This window comes from Myotis daubentonii, chromosome 3 (genome assembly GCF_963259705.1).
Source record: "Myotis daubentonii chromosome 3, mMyoDau2.1, whole genome shotgun sequence".
Lineage (NCBI taxonomy): Eukaryota > Metazoa > Chordata > Mammalia > Chiroptera > Vespertilionidae > Myotis > Myotis daubentonii.
This window is the reverse complement of record NC_081842.1, coordinates 72,581,853-72,598,285: the sequence shown is the minus strand read 5'-3', so window position 1 is coordinate 72,598,285 and position 16,433 is coordinate 72,581,853. Positions and strand designations below refer to the sequence as shown.

The 16,433-nt window shown below is 41.1% G+C and overlaps 1 protein-coding gene across 1 annotated transcript in view; it reads right to left on the bottom strand.

Moving 5' to 3' along the window:
• The window catches only part of LOC132229629 (uncharacterized), a 93,747-nt gene that overhangs the window by 54,147 nt on the left and 23,167 nt on the right, over nucleotides 1-16,433 (bottom strand). Inside the window, exon 3 of the mRNA XM_059686179.1 lies at nucleotides 10,877-11,224. Coding sequence (XP_059542162.1) covers nucleotides 10,877-11,224 — 348 coding nt within the window. The remainder of the gene's footprint in view (nucleotides 1-10,876; nucleotides 11,225-16,433) is intronic.

The following is a 16,433-nucleotide window of genomic DNA, read 5'->3' as shown; positions in this document are numbered from 1 at the left end:
GCTCGTTGGACTGTTTTAAAGTGGTTGGTGGGGCGGGAGGTTGAGAGAGTTTCCAGGAAGTCTATTTCTAGGGTTTCATAAATTTAAAAAAGGGGGGGGGGGCAAGAGATTCTTCTGATTAAATGGTGTGTTGGAAATAAAAATTGTTTCAGGTATGTCTCCCTTACCTCCTATGTTCATGTGGGTGAGCAAACAGAAAAAAAAAAAAAAATCCCATCTTGCAGACTTGCCAGGATGTGCACTTCCATCTCAAGAAGCCAGCCTCTCCTACTGCCCCTCTCCCCTCTCTTCATCCCCAGTGCATTTAAGTGCCTAGGAGGGAAGGGGGTGCTAAAGAGAGGGAACCCCAACAGCTGCCACCCACTCACCTCTGATCGCCCCTTTCTCTCTAGTTAATTTCAGCTTGAGGTGCTTGGTGTGGAGTCTTTCTGGTGCCTGTGTCTGAAGGCCCAGAGCAAGGAAAGGAAGATGAGCTGGCTGTCTTCACCAGGGAAGGTGAAGAGGAGGGAGGGGAAGGTAGGGGGGAAGGAAGAAAGGAAGGGAGGGAGGAAGGAAGGAAAGAAGGCTGTAAGTACCCCGGGGGTGCAGGGCCCATGCTCCAGCACTGGCCACCCAGTCCAGGGAGCTGAGGGACCAGCCAGGCACAGTGCACAACCTTCGGGCCCTCAGAGCCAGAATCCCCGCCACTCACCTAGGCTCGCCCAGCCCAGCAGCAACAGCACCAACAGGGGCCAACTCTGTTTTCAGAGCCAGGGCAGTGTCTGGGGGAGCCAGCAGCCTCACAGCCAGAACCCTGCCTTGCCGCCCACCACAAGCTGGGCCCACCACCCAGGCTGCAGGCCACACCAACAACTATGGTCACTGACACCTGCTTCCAGCCCAGACAATGTGGCCACTGAAGGGAGACCCTCAGATTCGTGGACTCATCCACGTTCCTTAAGGCTCAGCCAAGACCCCAAGCCAGGAGGTGAAGAAAGCCAGGGTTCAAGGGCAAGCCTGACCTTGCCCACCACCATCCCAGCACTAGGGTCCAGCATCCCTCTCCATGAGAGGCTTGGAGTGTGTGCTCTGGCTCACTGGGTCTTCACTGTCCCCGCCCCTCTCCAAGGCTCCTCTCCTCCTTCTTGCTCCATCCTGGGCCCCAGGTTCCTCCCTCCAATGTCCTCTCCTGTTTGAAAAAAATGTGGCTATGAGCTACAGTATAAAGAAGGCCTTCCTTTTAAAAAAATGAATTTATTGGAGTGACATTAGTTCCCAAAACTATACAGTTTTCAAGTGTACAATTCAATGAAATATCATCTACACTCTGCATCCTTCTGTCCCCATTCCCTCTTCCCTCTGACAACCTCCACTCCACCCACGTGCCTTTAGCTCTGGCTATCACCACACAGTGGTCTGTGTTAATGCATATAGAGTTTTTGACTAATCCCTTCACTTTCATTTAGTATCTCACTGAATGACACAGGCACAACATTCAAACTGAAGCAAAAAATCTTGTAAAACTAACAGTAACATTTATCCTAAATGATCAACTCTCTTGTCACAAAGTCAGTCTCTGGTGGCTACTCTAATGGGCTGCATAGCCTGTCTGCTCCTTTGGTTGTTTTTCTCTTACCTGCTGAAGGAGAAAGCAATTTCCCACCATAATACCCCACTTCTCCAAATCCTCTACCCATGGCATCTCCTCCATCAACTCCATCCTCATAGTCATAAAACCCAGGAAATTACATTTCCACTCTCAGTGCATTATATACTATGTAACTGTTCATGGTTCCCTTGTGTTAAACCTCTTTCCCTCAAAATTATTATTTCTTTAAAATCAGAGTTATTTAAGTATTCCCTCCTCTAAGACTTCCCATTCAACAAGGTAAACAGAAGGGGTTTAATAAATGTGTTGCTGTGACTGATGGAAAGCATTGCTCCATTGATTTTGATTGTTTTATTTTTCTAACGATTGAAAAAAGAAAGGAAAAGAGACACCTCACTAACACAATGGTTCATAATTAAGATGGTCATGATGTGACTGGCCACTTAGACACCCTGAGGCTACCAAAGGGACTGTTGGATTCTCCTCCAACTGCTGGGTATATGGATATGAAAGAATCACCCACCAGACTTAGAGGATTGGGACACTGTGCACCACAGAGCAGCTGGTTGGCTCAATAAGGCTGTCAGCTGTCCCTGAGACCAAAGGACCCCCTAACGAAGAGTGACCAGGAAGGACTGTCTACAGCCTTCACACTTAGAGTTGGAATGATGCTCTGTTTTATACTGGGAGCTGCTGAGGCTAAGTACCTGATGTACTTTTGTGCAGAAAATGGAGTAATCTTGCCCTGGCAGAAGTCACTAAGTGGTTAGGGCTGTGATGGCGAACCTATGACACGCGTGTCAGAGGTGACACGCGAACTCATTTTTTGGTTGATTTTTCTTTGTTAAATGGCATTTAAATATATAAAATAAATATCAAAAATATAAATCTTTGTTTTACTATGGTTGCAAATATCAAAAAAATTCTATATGTGACAGGGCACCAGAGTTAAGTTAGGGTTTTTCAAAATGCTGACACGCCGAACTCAAAAAGTTCGCCATCACTGTGTTAGGGCATCTGTTTGAACAGGGAAGGGTCCTTGATTTGATTCCCAGACAAAGACATGTATCTGGATTGCAGGTTTGATCCCTGCGTCCGTCAGGGCAAGTACCAGAAAGTCTTTCTGTTACATGGATGATTCTCTCTTTCTCTCTCTCTCCCTTTCTCTTTCTTTTTCCCTCCCCATATCCTCACTCCTTTCCACATTTCCATCTTTCATTCTCTAACAAAAAAAAAGCAATGGAAAAAATATGATCTGGTTGAGGATTAACAAAAATAGAAAATGGAGTACTCTTAAATATGTGAATAAGAGGCCACCTGGGTGACCACCTCAGCTCTTGGGAAACCAGCTGGGATGGTTTTTGATGGTGGGGAGGGGAGCTTTTCCTTAGAGAAGAATAAACTTGGGAGAGAAACACTATAGCCCTCCTAGTAAGTGGGAACTTTCAGGATTGCAAACTTTAGCTTGATGTACAGAACTGGAACGGCCTTATAAGAGACTTTTAGGAAGTAACAGTCTCATTCCAACAAGCATGTAGGTAAGAAGTTTGAATGACCAATAACCTGGGGTGTGATAAAATCAATTCCTGAATTAGATGGCAAAATAGCCTAGATGACTCCAAGCCTCTGTGTAGAAATAAGTGTGAGAGATATTTCAATGACAGAAGAGGGTGGGATTACAGAACACAAAATATGGTCTAAGCCATTCTTAAATGAAGCCTATCAGAATCACCGGGGGTTTATTCAAATTTCACGCACTCCTTAATCTCAGATTCCACCCCAAGATTTTAATATATTCCCCATGGTAAGTATATGTGTGTATTTGTGTGTTTGGGCATGGGGTTGTTGTCCATGATTCTCTCAGTTTAAAATCACTTACAAATCTCTGCTGTAATTTACGTGAATGTGTTACTGTCTCTAACTTGTTAAGGTGAAAAGAGTTGGAAGATTGTTGACTCTGATGTTCAAACACCAAATGAGATTATGGGGAGGAACTCAACCTTTTTCTATGAAGCCACTTATATTCCCATTAAGCCATTGAGTTGGTGTGGTAGTACTGCCAGATGACTTTACTCTTGTTCCCCAATGGGAGAAGATGGCAAGATAGTTCCCTAAGGTTCCCTTGAGCTCTAAACTTCAATGGCACTAAATAAATATATAAATAAATAAAGCTTAAAAAGGACTCAGAAGAATATCAGTTAGTATTCCAGCTTAGGAATAAGAAAAATAAACCAAGGGCATCCATGCTGCCATTCCACTCGCTCTATCGCTGACAACTGTGCCCATTACTCTCTCCCAATTCCTGGTCAGGTACAGTGGCTCCCAGGAAGATAAACCCCTTTAGTGAAAAGGCAAAGAAATGTTATTAAGAGACTATTTAATTTATTTATTTTTGGCTGGGCTAATTTTATTTTATTGTATTTCTAGTGTTTTTACTGATTTTAGGGGGAAAAGATGAAGGGAGAGGAAAAGAGAGAAACATCAATGAGAAACATCAGGCTGCACAACCCTTACTGGGAATCCAGCCACAACCTGGGCATCCTAGGTGAATGCTCAACCACCGAGCCACGACGCGGGGTTTGACAGTCCAATTTATAGGCAAGAAAAGCGAAGTATGAAGTATCGATCCGAAGCTGGCAGAGGGCAGAGCTGAGACAAACACTGGCTGGATCCCTCCAGGGGTCTGGGAGCTGTCACTCGGATCTCCCTTTCCTCTGAAGCTCTCCGTGTGGCCCCTGTTCCCCGTTCTTTTCACAGTCCCCATTCCCTTCTCCAGCCTTCTCGCTGCTCCAGCAATCACCCTCGAGACTATTTAAATTTTGTTGCCAAGCTGAAATATTATAAACACCCACCACTTCATTTCTCTTACCACTGTGTACAAAATGGGATAACCAAAAAATGAATAAATCACTCCAATCAATTTAGTGGGCATCTTCAAATATATAGAGGCATACCTCATTTTATCGTGCTTTGCTTATTGTGCTTCATTGATGTTGCCGTTTTTACTAATTGAAGGACAAACCCTCCACCAGCAAAAAGATTACAGCTTGATTTATTGCATTATTTATTTTATTGTTGTGGTCTGGAACTGAACCTGCAGCATATCTGAGGTACGCCTGAACATGGTAAACCTTCACAAACACAGAGAACATCAGTTTCCACAAACGAAGGTCACAATAAAGTTACACTAAAATTCAAGCCACATATTAACTTGACATTTTAGGATTGTGATGGCTTTTCTGAGGCAATGAATTGCTATACCCTCAGTTATTTAATCAAATCCAGAATCCCTGCAATCAGCTTTTTATTTTTATTTATTTTTAAAAATATATATTTTATTGATTATTTACAGAGAGGAAGGGAGAGGGATAGAGAGTTACAAACATCGATGAGAGTGAAGCATTGATCAGCTGCCTCCTGCACATCCCCTACTGGGGATGTGCCTGCAACCAAGATACATGCCCTTGACCGGAATCGAACCTGGGACCCTTCAGTCCCCAAGCCGTCACTCTATCCAGTGAGCCAAACCGGCTAGGTCAAATCAGCCTTTTATAATTTCTTTCCCTTGCAGTTCAGGTGGGACTGTGAATAGAATGGATTTCATCCCCAGGATTGTTGTCTCACATGACCAAAGGGATTTTGCTTGGTGTGATTAAGATCCTCAATCATTTGACTTTAAGAAAAAGAGATTGTCCTTGGAGAGGACTGACCTAGTGAAGTGAGCCCTAAAGAGGATTTGTGCTCTTCCTGGCTTAAGAAATACAACATGTCAGAAGGGTTCAATGAGAGGATGGCATTCCTTTGCTGGCTTGAAGTGTGGAAGAGGCTGTATGACAAGGAATGAGAAACCTCTAAGATCTGAGAAAAGTCCAGAGCAGACATCCAGCATAGAAACAGGGACCTCAGTCCTACAATCACCAGGAACTAAATTCTGCCACAAACATGTGAGCTTGGAACAGTACCCATTTGAGAATACAGCCTGGAAACGCCTTTCTTTTAGACCCCAGGCACACCGTGACCAGAATCTGTGCTCTAATAGACGGGAGCTGTTTAAAGCTGGTGAATTTGTTACACAGCACTAGAAAACTAACATAAGGATCTTGCAATGCCTTCATGTCAACATCATGAACATAATGTATATCATGTTGACAATGATGGAAACGGAATCTCAGCTGAACTTGAACTGGCCTTAAACATAAACACTAGGAGCTTACTTGGAAAAATGCAAAATCTTAAGCTCACAAGTTATCGTATTACTGATAATATGAGTATAGACATTAATGACAGATTTTATAACTATTCACTAGAGGCCCGGTGTGTAAAAATTTGTGCACTCGGGGGCAGGGGGTCCCTCAGCCTGGCCTGTGCCCTCTCGCAGTCTGGGACCCCTCGGGGGTGACCACTTGCTGGCTTAGGCCTGCTCCCCGGAGGATTAGGCCTAAGATGGCAATCAGACATCCCTCTGGCAGCCCGGCAGCCCTCAAAGGATGTCCACTTGCCAGCGGGGAGCAGACCTAAGCTGCAGTCGGACATCCTTAGCACTGCTGAGGAGGCAGAGAGGCTCCCACCACCACTGCTGTACTGACAGCCATCAGCATGGCTTGTGGCTGAGCAGTGCTCCCCCATGTGGGAGCTCACTGACCACCAGAGGGCAGCTCCTTCATTGAGCGTCTGCCCCCTGGTGGTCAGTGTGTGTTATAGTGACCAGTCATTCCCAGTGTTTCTGCTGTTAGGGTCAGTTTGCATATTACCCTTTTACTATATAGGATAGAGGCCTGGTGCATGGGTGGGGGCCAGCTGGTTTGCCTTGAAGGGTGTCCCGGATCAAGGTGAGGGGTCCCACTTGGGTGCCTGGCCAGCGTGGATGACGAGCTGATGGCTGTTTGCAGCTGGTCACACCCCCTTCAGGGTGGGGTTCCCCACTGGGGTGCCTGGCCAGCCTGGGTGAGGGGCTGATGGCTGTTTTCAGGCTGGCGGGCAACTGAAGCTCCCAGCCTCTTTTTTTCTTTTTAAAATCTGGGATTTATTTACCTTCTATAGCTGTCACTGGAGCTGAGAGCCGGCTCCAGCTCTGAGGCCCGGCTCCAGCTCTGAGGCCGTGGCTGGCTGAAAGCAGGTATCTGGGGTTTGTTTGGCTTCTATAATTGAAACATTGTTGCTTCTGGAGCTCAGAGCTGGGCCATGGCAGGCAGGGAACCATGCCTTCCTCCATCACTGGAGCAAGCAAGCCTCGTGTTCGCTTCAGCTGCGTGGCTGCCAGCGGCCATCTTTGTTGGCAGTTAATTTGCATATCCTGCTGATTAGCCAATGGGAAGTGTAGCGGAGGTATAGTCAATTACCATGTTTGTCTATTATTAGATAGGATTACATTTAGTATTCGATTGTGTACAACGTGTTTTAACAGAAACTATACTGGGTTGTGAAGATAGAACTAGGTTAATGTCCTGGCTATGACTCTGACTTTGAACAAGAACCCTAAATCTCTCTGCTGTTGAATGTTAAGACCTATATCAATCTTCCAAGGTTCCTGAAGTCATGGGACCCTATATAAAACATCTGGCATGTGCTCAAATAAATTTTATGTCATTTTATTCCTCTTATTTAAACTGTTATCACTTCACTGAAATCAGGGATCCTGATTTAGTCACCATTAAATCCAAAGGGCCTAGTATAGTGCCTGTCACATAGTAAGCACTCATTAATCTTTTGAAAGTAAGACAAACATATTTACATTCCAAACAATCTTTTGATGAAGATAATATCCCCATTTTATACATAATACTAATGACCAGAAAAGTTGAATTCCTTACCTAAGTTTTCTTAAATTACAAAATGGTGAAATACAGAAAAAAGCTTTCTAAATTTAAGTTTTATGCCGCTTCCATTGTACTATATATAGTCTGCACAGGTACCAGAGAGATATGAAAGTATCTCAATGAGAATATTTTCACATATTTAGTCCTTGTGCTCCCTCAAAGGGAATAAAGATTGGCCTCCATTAATCCATATTCCACTAGGTAGAATTCTCTATTAAGCAATTTCTAGTTCTCATTTATGTCTATATTTGCAAAAAAACAAAACAAAACAAAAAAACAAAACAAAACACAACAGTAAAAATGGATTCCACTGCCTAAATCCCCAGGATTCACATGGTGAGTAAATTCATCAGAATAACTTTGCAGGAACCTGCTTCAATTAACCGTTTTGGGCAGAGGAGTTTCTTTCTTTTCCCTTAAAAAATGTTGCAAATGTATGACAACACCAGATGCTGGCAAGGATGTGGGGGAACTACATCACTCCTATGTTGCTGATGGGAATGAACAATGGAACAACCACTCTGGAATACAGTTTGGCAGTTTCTTCAAAAACTAAGCATGTACTTACATACGACCCAGTAGTTGTAGTTCTATGTGTTTATCCAGATAAATGAAGACTATGTACACATAAAAACTATACATGATTATTTATAAAAATGTCATGAGTAATAGCACAAAACAACTGAAAGCAACCAAGACGTGCTATAGTAAGTGGATGGTTCAATAAGGTGTGATATACACATAGCGTGGAATGAGAGAGAGAGAGAGAGAAAGAGAGAGAGAGAGAGAGAGAGAGAGAGAGAGAGAGAGAGAGAGAAATTGCTACATGAAGCTGTTGCATGAATAGATATAAAGGGCATTGTGCTTAATTTAAAAAAAAAAGCCAGTCTCTAAAGGTTACATAGCCCTACCTGGTTTGGCTCAGTGCATAGAGCATTGGCCTGTGAACTGAAAGGTCCCATATTTGATTCCGGTCAAGGGCATGTACCTTGGTTGCTGGCACATCCCCAGTAGGGTGTGTGCAGGAGGCAGCTGATCGATGTTTCTCTCTCATCGATGTTTCTAATTCTCTATCCCTCTCCCTTCCTCTCTGTAAAAAATCAATAAAATATATTTTTTTAAAAAAGGTTACATACTTATATTTAACACTAGAGGCCCAGTGCACAAATTTATGCATGGGTGGGGTCCTGCAGGCCTGCCTCAATGGGGGCAGATTGGGCAGGGCAGGCAGGGGGGGGCGGGGCCGGGTGCAGTTGGCCAGAAAGCCCCACCCCCTATCAATGTGTTGCAGTGGCTGATCAGGGCCTTGCCAGCTTGGAGCATTGAGCAGGGAGGGTGGGAGTGCTGATTGTTGCCTGGATCTGGCTGGTTGGCCTCCCAGTGCAGGTCATAGCCACTAGTCATTCCGGTAATGCTGGTAGTTCCTCAGTTCTGGTTGCTGTGTGTGTGTGTGTGTGTGTGTGTGTGTGTGTGTGTGTAATTTATTTATTTATTTATTTATTTATTTATTTATTTATTTATTTATTTATTTATTTATTTATTTATTTTTGAAATGACCAAAGTATTGATATGGAGAACAAATTGCGCTTTCCAGCTTAGGGATAGTAAGGGAGCAGGTGACTATAAAGGGCTTGCATGATGCAGGTATTTGTGTTAATGGAATGGTTCTATATTTTGATTGTGGTGTTCATTACAGAAACGTACACAAATGATAAAAAGAAAAACAAATATATACACATTGTACCAATGTGAACTGTCTGCTTTTGGCATTTAACTACTGTTACATAAAATGTAACCACTGGGGGAAGCTGTGTAAAATTACACAGGACCTCTCCATTCAATCTTTGAAACTTCATGTGATTCTATAACTCTTTCAAAAAATAAAAATGGGTTCAAGCCAAATGTCTGAGACCTCTGGTAGAATCTTCTACATTCTCTACAACAAAACACCACTTTCACATTTTAACGGCCCAACAGTAAGCATAGTTCATATTTTATCAGGGGACTATGAAAACAAAGATGAAACAATAACACGGAAAATTACAAACTTTGTCTTTATTCCAGAGATTGGCATTCCTTTCCCATCAATCTTCATCCCATCTCATGGCCTTTAAGTCTCAAGTTTACAATTCTCTTCTCAGTGACCTACACTCTATTCCAAAATCTCCCTCCCCCATTGTGAGTTAATGAAATTTCCAATGTAGGAGAGATTTTTGAGCAGAAAAGCCTTCCAAATTCTGCTCATACCCATCTCCTGCCCATGCTGCACCACACAGACACCCCTCTCATGACACTCTATCTTCAACACCTCAGTACCTCACTTCATAAAATAAATGTCCCAGGAAGACAGCTAACATTTGAAAAGTACTCTGGTTTACAAAGGACTGGTACATAGGGATCTCATGATGCTTGTTCGACTGGAGAATACATGAAAGCAGGAATCTCTTTCCATCCCCATTGTAGAGATGAGGTAACTTGGACCCAGTGAAGTAACTTCTCAAGTTCAATAGAGGCAAATAGTTAAGTTGAAGAATCAGATGTCCTGATTCCTAATCCTAAGCAATGTCAAAATATTCCATCAGAATAAACACCCTATTTCCAATCTGGTAACAGACATTTCATAACAGGAAACGCTAGAATAGAAAACAAATAGTTGATACAACTGAATGGTGTGATCCCATCTAAAGCAGAAGCTCTCAAAGGCTTGTCTAATCCTGGAGAAGTACTATGACTAGTGGCTCTACATTGAGCTTTCAAAATAGAAAGTCAGTATGCACCTGTATGTGGTTAAAGTAATCAGCTGGCATGGCAAGGACTAGAAAGAAAGCAGATTGTTTACTTCAGCTAGCTTTACTGCTTTATGCAACTCACCTGCCCAAGTCTGTGAAGAAGGGCACAATCATGGTGCTATAACGAAGACTGAATTCAAATTAATTCTTGGATCCCTAGCTCTCCCTCATCTTGACCAAGAAAAAGAACAAACACCATAGCAGGAAACCTCAAGGAATCATCATGGCGACGTCATTTTTGACTTCATGATTCTCCTTCTAATCTATCCTTTCCAGCTGTAGCATGGCTGGAATTTTTCAGCCTTTGAATAAAGTACAGGTAATGAAAAAAGCTACATCATTGGAAAGATCATGGAAAATTATTCACATGAAAGACTGTACTTTTGAGAGCAGCTAACAGAAATGCAGATTAAATGACACCAGGCCCCTTACAACAGCAGAACAGTTCTTGGAACAAAAGTTCGAGAACCTGACAATACACAAATAACACAGCAAAGGAGTTTTATTATGAAAAGTAGACCAACAAGTAAATCTCATATCTCATAATTTTTAAAGCTGCTAAACATTACATAATCACTTATTAGTCATAAACTGCTTTTTGATTCAAAGGAGTCCCTAGCCCCATTTCTAATAGGATTAGGTAACTGCAGGACAAATAAAAGGGAAGATTATAAAATTCTTACCAACAGGATATTTTAGTTCTATGGTGGTTTCGCCTTCTTTACTTAATTCTGATACTTCACAAGTGTAAATTCCTGGGACAGCATGGCTCTTGTCCATCATCAAAGAGGCATTGCCTGTTAGTAGTGCGTCTGGTACGATGTATGAACTCGAAAATTCACTGTTGGGGTGGGCTTCATTTTTCTCTCCATCATAGGTGAAAATGTATTTGTCTTTGAATTTCCACTTCACCAACATTTCTTTCAGGCTCTTTGCCTCTGAATTAGTGACTAAGCATGGGATGAGAATAGTTTTATTGTCATTGGTGTAGTCTACAGATTTGATTGTTTTAAATAATAGCTGAGTTTTAACTGGAAAAGAAAAAGAAAATAGTTTCATTTCACTATAGAATTCTATAGGGTAAGGTCTTAGGTATGTTATAAATTCTTAAGATAAAACAGCGATGCTTCAATTGTCCCCTTAAGTAAATAGTGCAGTTACAGAAAGAAGGCAGGCCAGGTGAAGAAGTGAAACAAGTTATTTTAATATTAACCTGCACAGATGGTAGAGACCATTGTAACTTTTCCTTGTTCATTCTCAGTAATACACAGCATACATTACCAAAAGTATTGGTAATAAATTCAGCAACCTGTGTTGGAGCATGCAGGCATATATTTGGCTTCAGAAGCTTTGAAGTAATCATTGTTGCTTACAGATGTACGTAGAAAAATATTGTTCTTACCATGGAAAAGTTTTGAACAGAAAATCAAACCAAATATTATATTGTCTCGATTTCTATATACTCCCTCCAAACAGAACTTGCTAAACCATATGAAGTTTATCTCTATCTTTAGATTGCATTTCCAAGCAATGCCTTGAGCTATATTGTACTTTAATATAAAAAGTAAATCAGACGAATCACATCACATCTTACATCTAAGATGGAAAGTCTTAGAATGCTAAGGACAAAAAATATTCTCTATCTCCCATTGCAAAATACAGACAGCAATGGACATTTGGTATGCAAATACTATAAAGAGATATATACAATTGAAAGGCATCTTCTCAAATTTCATTGAAACTATAGAACAACCATTTCCAAATGCATTTTACAGGTATTCCTTCCTCCTAAAAACCATAAACCACTCAATATAAACCTAACAGATGAAATAAAAGACAAATATTGCTATTAAGTAGGTATATCCTATTAAACACTTCTCAATAGGATAAACTACCAGTTGTCTTACAAAATAGGGGATGGAAAAGTAATTGCAATCACTCATCTTTCACCTAAAATGTGCAAGATTGTAGAGAAATTGTAGTTCTCTTCCATATTTTTCAGCCATTTATTAACTCTCCTCTCTAAGTAGCTAGTTGAATTTTCCCTGAAAGAAACAAAGCACTAACAAATATAAATATCAACTTTAATAGTTCTTCCTTACAATTTCTTCCTCCTATATAAAATGGGAATACAACTTAGGGCCATAGCAACTTATTATTTTAGGAACATAGTATTCAATAAATGCCCATTGGATTGAATGCTAGGATGCATAGTGAAATATGAACTGAACAAGGTTCCGAAATCCTGGGTTTAAATTCTACCTGTCCCTTGTCAGTATGTGACCTTAAGCAATTCACGTAACTTTTCTAGGCCTTGGTTTACTCTCTGCAAGTAAAGGACCAGAAATAAACACTGGACTGCTTCACAGAACTGTGGCGAGTACCAAAGGAGCAAATACATGGACAAGTGCCCTCTCAACAATGCTGTGCTGTACATATGCAGGTAATACTCTAAAAACTGGGCAAAACAGCTTTTTTATACAATGATCTAAACCTCTGACTGGGAGGTGCAAATTGTTATGTTTCTGGGAATTTGCAGTCTGAATCAAGCTTGTGGTTCACAAGCTCACTTCTTCCCAGTTCTCTACACTTCTAGCCATCCCTATATTAGGATCCCCAGGCAAAACCTGGACTTCCAATTGCGTTTTTCAAAATCATGGCGTTCTGAATTAATTCCCCTGACAATGTAACATTAAGAGGGCAGTTATAGTGCACAACAAGGAGAGAAGAAAGTGGTTGTGATGTTGGAATTAGAAAAGAAGCAAAGTGTCAGAAAATTTGCTGCACAATTTTGAAATGGACAAAAGGATTAATGTTCTTTCATTGGGGATCTGAGCATTGCCTGACAGATCCTTTGGGAATATCTGATTATGTAGGGGCGGGGCCTGTGCCTTTCACTGTGTTTTGTAAGTTGTAGAACTTGGACAGTAATGCAAATTACTCCGGTCCATAGAGAGAGAAATAAACTTTGTTCTGCAATTGATTTCCAGCTGGTGGAAGAGAGGGTTGAACAATTATATTTTATTTTACCTAAGGATGTTGACCGATTGCATATATTCATGAATTCATTTCAGCATTACTGATTGCCTATGTCTGTCTTTTCTCCCAATGTTCTTTAAAAGCCAAGAGGGTCTTACCATGTTGATAGCTTGCTTATTCAACAATTTCATAACTTATGCTTAGAGAATGGATTACGACAGAATACAGGAAGTACTAATTGCACTGCATTATTTGTTGTAATATATAAAAATCTTAAAGCTGAAACCATTTAAATAGAATTAGTGCTGTTAATTAATTTCAAATAAAATTCACCTGGATAAGCCTTAACTTGAATGAACCTTGCACTATAATTAATAAATAAGGGTAGTCCAAAAGTGTCACTCTACCAGCTGTTGACCACAACTTCATCTTCTATTAACACTTATTTAAACTCTGTAAGTAATAAAAATATCTGATTTGGGTTTTCTCTCTTTTGCCTACTGCCTTCTGATGAAACAAAAAAGGGAAGGAAAGGTTTGAAACAGAACAAATAAAATAACACAAGTAATTAACATGAATAAAAAAATTCTGAAAAATGATAAGCTTACAATAGTCTAAATCAGATAGAAAGGTATTAATACAACCATCAGTGATGCCAGCGTTACAAATAAATTAAAGATAAAATGGAAAATTATTTTATATTAAATGCCAAAAATATTGGGTTCTACAATCTCTGTGAATACCAATCAACAATCTAACCATCTCCTTCCACAGTCCTGAAGACGGCCAACATGTGGTTGCAAAAAGGCTCAATATATGGCTCAGAATTTTTAAAAATGCAGCAAACATTTATTGAGAATTAACTGATCAGAAACATTGTGATAGGATGTGCGGATACAATGAAAGTGGGGGAGGAGGAGCACCGGAGTGTGAAATATCTTTTCAAAGCTCCAATTCTCACTTGGGGGAATGATATGCACTTTTTATAACACGGGATTACGTGTCTTCCTTCCTGTATGAGCAAAGTGCTCTGGAAGGGCAGGAGGGCACAGGAATCAGTCTTACAGGTTTCTAAGAAAATGTGTGTTGCTACCTGGGGAACAACAGAAAAGTGTCATAGTTCCGGCCCACTTGGGTGGTCCTCAATCTTTTTACACTTGTTCCATGTAAAGTTTCTCTCCTCTGTAACAGCTCTTAAATCTCTCTCCTTTTGTAGGAGCTTACTCCATACTCTCCAAAGCAGCCCTCTCTTATTTCTTAATTCAGATTGAGTCCATCAGTGATGCCAGATGAGAAGCCAGAGCTTCTAATAATCCTCACCTTAAAATTGACCTGCAACCCCAGCAATCCACACTTCCCTCTCCTCTCACCCCCATTTCTCCTCTCCAGAAATGAATCCCTTTACCTGAGAGGTAGTTTCTATTTTTGCCTCCCCACCCATCAATCTCCTCAAGGACTTTCCTGGTTGATTATCAGCCTCCCACATGCCCCTATTCCATTTACATAGGTTTTGCTTTTCTTTGTTTTTAAACATTTAAAAACATGTCAAACATTCATGAACTTGAGGAAATTGCTCATTTCTGTCTCTCTTGTCCCTAGCAACACAAAATAATACCCTAAAAGCATTTCTTCACTTTGTATGATTTCTTAAGTCTCTGCCACCTGGCCGCCATCTCTGACCTTCAGCTTCACTACAACAGCTCTTGCCAAAACCACCAACAATCCCTTGTGAAAAATCACATCTGTACGGTTCACTTTCTATCTCAGCTTCTCTACAGTTCTTGAGCCAGGGGGCAGCTCCTTCCTTGTGCCTGTCCCTTGGCCTCTACATATATACCTGGATTCTGAATTTCCTTCTACTGTTTGTTCACCCATCCCAGCTTCCTTTCCTTATTGAAACCTATTCTGTGATTGACAATAAATGTTAGTGTTCCTAAAGGCTTCATAGTCAGCACTGCCTCCCCCTCCCCAGTATTTACCCATATTCATGGATTTAATTACCTACACACTTTTAATTAACCAGGTTCCACTTTTCTTCTCAAGACCTGGGAAAGCCAACTGTGTGCTGAACATTTCTACTTGGACCTAGTACTGTTACATCAAAGTTGACATGTCCAAAAATCAATATTCCCTCTTCCTACCCTCCCCACAAAGTATTTAAGGAGGGTATTCCTACCCTCCTTAAAGTATTTTGTCTTATCTACCAGTCAACCAGACTGGGCCTAACAATCATGCTGGATTCTTCCCTCTTTTAGCCATGGATATTTTTGGTGGACTGAGCCTATTTAATAGTTAGTAAATGCAATGTCTGTTGTATGAATGAATTAGACATTCCTCATTTCTCCCTTGAACTACTGCCATTTAAGTAGCTCCCTGATTCCAGCCTCCACATTTCCCTATCTCAGAACCAGTGTATTTTTCAGGGTTCCAGAAAAATGTTCTAAATGCAAATCTGCACGTTTTTGATCACTATAATTTAACAACACCCTTCTCTCTTTTCAGCCTAAATTGTAAGTGTATTAGCATGGAATGCAAGCTAGGTCCTTCAAGGCCCTGTCCAGCCCACCTCCTGTCCTTCCTCATTTCCAAACTAAGGCCCAATTATAATAACTTTCTTAAAATTCCATGACTATGCATATGTACTCTCATGTCCATGCCTTTTCACTAGTTCCCTCAGCCTAGAGGCCCTGACACATCTCTGGGTGTATAAGTCAGAACACATATTTTGGAGTCAGACATTGGCTCAAGCCTTAGCGCCTTCTACAGATATAACCTTAGGCAAATTATTTAACCTCTGTACCTCAGCTTCCTCATCTGTATAAAGTGTAGTAATTGTATATACCTCCTGGAGATTTTGTTAAGATTTAATGAGATAAGGAACACAAAGTTCTTATCTCAATGTCTTTCATATACTTAGCAAATGCTCGATAAATGACAGCTAGAGGTGATTAACTTTGGCTCTTCCTGCTAAAGCACACTTGAGTTGTTTAATCCTGTTCCCCTTCCCAACACTACTCGACTTTATTGATCCTCTCCATACTGCTCCCATTATTCCCTCCCAAGTGCTGTCACTACCCTTAATACTGAATCTTGTAATTAATACTTGGTTTAACCCCATTAGGCTCCCCATTAGGCTCAAAAGTTAGAAAAGCAAGGACAATGTCTTCATTTGGTAGCGTACTGATTAAACCCGGGTCCAGCAGCTATACCTCATTACATTCCTTATGAATGTAAAAAAGTTAAAAGTCTGAATCCTAAGAA